The following is a 4,421-nucleotide window of genomic DNA, read 5'->3' as shown; positions in this document are numbered from 1 at the left end:
ACAGTCAAGGCACGAAGAGATTTACAGTTGATGGGTATACGTAAAGAATTGCATGTGCAGCCAAATGGTGAAACTTATAGGATGCCACTTGCGAAGTACACCTTGACAAGAGATGAGAAGAAGAGTTTATGTGAGTGGTTGAAAGGTGTTAAATTTCCTGACGGGTATGCATCTAACATTGGTCGATGTGTAAACAAGCTTCCTGGTAAAATTTCGGGTATGAAAAGCCACGATTGTCATGTCTTCTTACAGCGCTTGCTTCCTGTTGCAATTCGAAATTTCTCTACGTCGGAAATACGAACAACATTGACCGAGTTCAGTACATTTTTTACGCAGTTATGTGCACGGACGTTGAAAGTTGATATCCTAAAACAAATGAAAGTCGACATTGTAACAATTTTATGCAAAATGGAAAAAATATTTCCGCCAGCTTTTTTTGATGTTATGATCCATCTAGCACTTCATTTACCTCGGGAGGCCGAGCTTGCTGGTCCCGTACAAAACCGTTGGATGTATCCGTTCGAAAGAGAACTTGGAAGATATAAGAAGTGGACGCGTAACAAAGCGCGTCCAGAGGGGTCTATTGTCGAGTGTTACTTAGCTGAGGAGAGCTTGACCTTCTGTTCCAGGTACCTTCGGGGGATTGAGACAAGATGGAACCGTGAACGGAGAAATGTTGACGTTGATGTTGTAGAATTGAGCCAGCGCATGGATGTGTTCTCCCAACGAGTTCGGCCGTTAGGAGCAGCTAAATTAGTAACACTGGATGCTAATGATTTTGCTAGGGCACGATGGTATGTGCTTACCAATTGTAACGAAACGGCCTCATATTTGGAGTAAGTTTAGTAATGGCCTTTGTGTTTTACTTGTTACGACATGTTATAATTGTAGAGTTGATGATCATTTACCAATACGTTTATTTTTCATGCAGTGAACATTATAATATGATCAAAAGAGAAGGCGGCCGTGACATTGATAAAAAGCATGAAGCTAACTTTGAACGTTGGTTCCATAAACGTTTATACAATAGTGGGCGTACTGCAGCCAATGACTCAAAACACTTATATGATCTTGCATGTGGGCCTGATCGTCATGTTCATTCGTATAGAGGTTGCATCGTGAATGGGGTTAGGTATCACACAAAAGAATGTGCAGAAACTCGTACTACTCAGAACAGTGGTGTTTCTGTTTCAGGTGAGGACGAAACCTCAATAACGGAGTATTATGGTGAGTTAAAAAATATTCTAGAGTTACGTTACCCTGGCCAAAATCTCGTGTACTTGTTTGAGTGTGATTGGTGGGACACTGGGAGTGCAACAGGAGTACGAATGGACCAAGGCTTCACGATTGTGAATACTTCTCGTAAATGGTGTGAATCCGACCCGTTCATCTTAGCATGTCAAGCTTCGCAAGTGTTTTACTTGGATGATCCCAAATTGGGTGGTAATTGGAAAGTGGTGCAGAAGTGGATCAATAGAGACATCTATGATATTCCAACAGTACAAAAGGGAGATAATACAGAAGATGACCAAAGACTCAGTGATGACGTATACCAGGAAGGTGAATGTGTTGGGGGTAATATGGTCTTTGTTGATGAAGCGAATGTTGAAGCCTCCACTCAATTACGTAGAGATGATGCGACAATAGCAATTGACGAATTATATATTCAACTTGATGCAAGCATGTTTGCCAACGATAACTTGCCAGACGAGGACCATTATACAAACTTTGATGAGGAAGAGGAGTTATGTAGCGACAACGATATAGACTCTGAACACGAAGAGGACTCTGAACACGAAGAGGACTCTGAACACGAACAATCATCTTCAAGTAACAGTGCTACAGATTCTGAATATGAATCTGATGATGAAATGTGTTGAACACATAAGCTCAAATTTGGTGTAAGTACAAAGTGTATTAGCATATTTAATGAAATTGATGCTCTCTCTCTCTCTCTCTCTATATATATATATATATATATTGTGGTGTTTTTATTTTTATTTTTTACTAGCATGATTATTGTATGTTTGTCAAAAATATTGAACATGCTATATGGTTATAAATTGACTAATATAATTTTGTGGTTTTTGACTTGTTAGCAGATTGATCATAACAATGACAACAACAGGGCGCAAACATGTTCCAGCAGCACGAGGCCGAGGCCGAGGCCAAGGTCAAGGCCGGGGCCTTATTGACGAGCATGAGAGTCCGACTCTCAATTCTGGGTTTGGTGATACAGATATGCATGTGTCGCCCTCGCCCCCCCTCCTCCTCGAGTCAGTGGATGGGCATCCTTCGCATGAGTCTAATAATCCTATTCACTCAGTGGCAGGATTGGATTCACAGGGAGCCGCCCCTACTGCATCTTGTAAGTTCCTGAATTTTATATTTATGAACTGTTATTTTTGTATTATTTTGGTTTGTTATAGACATTTGACAATATACTTTTCCAAATATAACTTACTACGTTACCATGTTTTGCATAACAGCTACCACGTCTGTCAGAAGTGTAAGGGGTAAGGCCAAGTGTAAGAAGTTGAGTGACCATGTACTTAAGCATGGTCCCGTAATGCTAAACATCCCAAATAGACACCGGGCACCTGTAGGCGAGAATGCATCATGGTTTGCAAGCAAGATTGGGGAGATTATTCGTAACATGTGCGAACTCCATCACGGTGAATGGAAAAAGGTCCCAGCTGAAGAAAAGAGCAAGTTGTTGTTTCATGTTCAGGTATGAATATCAATGTAATGTTTAATAATATGTTTCGTATGGAAAATTAATGTGACACATTTTTTACCATTGTTTTCTTATCTATTATGTATCAGTCAAACTTCGCACTGAATATGGAACGATACGAGCACATCAAAGCTGTTGAAAATAAATTGGGTCGTGCATATGCTAGGCTTCGTTCGAACTTGTATAGGGATCATTACAAGAAATATTTTGACGGCATTGATAAAGACGATGATGAGGGGATTGCCAGGGCTAAGGCTATTGGGAGGGAAAACGTGCCAGCAGGGTATGGTCCTCAACAGTGGAACCTAATATGTGACTCATTTGATGACGGTAAATGGAAGGTAAATATATATTATTATACTGATTAGAATATTCAAATTGATATAATTTGCATGCACTTGAAGACATTTTATGAATAATTGTGTTTTTTTTTTCTTTCCAAATTTCATAGAAAAAGTCTGAACGAAATACCCTAAACAGAAGCAAATTGGAAACAAATCACACAGCTGGGACTTGTTCATTTGTCAATGTCATTTACAAAAAGGTAAGTATCTCGTACCATAATTTAATGAAAGTAACGTTATTTAGTGTAAACTTTGATTATATGTATTATGTGTAGGAACAAGAAACAAAAGTGAAGCCTAATCCTGTTGAACTGTATGAGGTTACCCATACAAGAAAAAAGGATAAACAGTTTGTGAACGACAAATGCAAAAGTCTATATGTAAGTAATTGTTTACGCTCCGATCATTAAGTTGATTAGTGAAGAACATGAATAGTAAACTTGCATGAAGTATATATTAAACTAAGGCCAACTATGACTTGTGCAGCTTCAAATGCAAGAATTAACAACCAGTGAGGGCTTAGAGGAAGGCAATGTGGAGGGAACAAGTGTGGATGACCGAATGCAAGAAATAGTCACACAAGTACTAGGGGGCCGACGAACTGGGCACGTTAGAGGAATGGGATGCGGTCTTATTCCTACCCCTTTAAGAACTTCATCTCAAGCGTTCACCCAGTTCGACAACCACGATGAGTGTAGGAAAAGACAAGAAGATACTCAAAGCGAGCTTCAACAGACTAGAATTGAACTTCATCAGTACAGAGAGAATTTGCAAGCCAACGTTGAGGAAACGAACAAATTAAAAGCCACTGTTGAGTTCTTAATGTCACGTATTGGAGGGTTAGTGAAACTTTACCTATGCATTAATTTTACAAAAACACACATACTAAGTAATCGTTAAAAAGCTTATTGATCATTATATGAAATTTTATTCTATTAGGTCTGGAGGGAGCTTGCTTGGAGGTGCATCAAGTGAAGCCAACAATTGAGGGAGCTTTGGAATAACTTTATTTAGGATGTACTCTTTGATAGCATGTATTTGTGATATATTTTTTGATACTATGTATTTGGATAGTTGTTGGTACTTTCTATTTGCTAATGTGTATTTGACTATTTGTTGATCGTGATCTGTTTGGTAATGTATATCTGTTGGTACTTTTTATTTGGTTTATATTATATTAAGATATTCGCAAAATTTTTGGTTCAACAACTTTTGAGTTAGTAAATCTCCCTTGACATGGTTATCAAGGTTAAAGAACTTTGAGTAAACAATGCAAGGGAGGGAGTAATAATATCTTTCTAAATTTTATTTTTAAGTGTATGCAGGATGACAAGAGTACA

The 4,421-nt window shown here is 38.5% G+C and overlaps 1 protein-coding gene across 1 annotated transcript; it reads left to right on the top strand.

The window, feature by feature from the left end:
- Window positions 1-2,994: 2,994 nt before the first annotated feature.
- Window positions 2,995-4,108, top strand: LOC148586275 (uncharacterized). The gene is made up of 5 exons (XM_088515126.1): window positions 2,995-3,078; window positions 3,189-3,281; window positions 3,357-3,461; window positions 3,568-3,920; window positions 4,021-4,108. The coding sequence occupies exons 4-5, from the start codon at window positions 3,574-3,576 to the stop codon at window positions 4,067-4,069; spliced, it is 396 nt and encodes a 131-aa protein (XP_088371252.1). The 5' UTR covers window positions 2,995-3,078; window positions 3,189-3,281; window positions 3,357-3,461; window positions 3,568-3,573; the 3' UTR covers window positions 4,070-4,108.
- The last annotated feature ends 313 nt before the right edge of the window (window positions 4,109-4,421 follow it).

Source organism: Corylus avellana, chromosome 4 (genome assembly GCF_965113065.1).
Source record: "Corylus avellana chromosome 4, dhCorAvel1.hap1.2, whole genome shotgun sequence".
NCBI lineage: Eukaryota > Viridiplantae > Streptophyta > Magnoliopsida > Fagales > Betulaceae > Corylus > Corylus avellana.
Note: the sequence above shows the minus strand (reverse complement) of the source record. Positions and strands in the feature narration are given on the sequence as shown.

What these genes read in the sequence shown, in the direction of transcription:
- LOC148586275 (XM_088515126.1), top strand. Translation starts at nt 3,574, where the DNA reads ATGCAAGAATTAACAACCAGTGAGGGCTTAGAGGAAGGCAATGTGGAG. An exon ending in TTAATGTCACGTATTGGAGG is followed by an intron (nt 3,921 to 4,020) that starts GTTAGTGAAACT and finishes TTATTCTATTAG; the next exon opens with GTCTGGAGGGAGCTTGCTTG.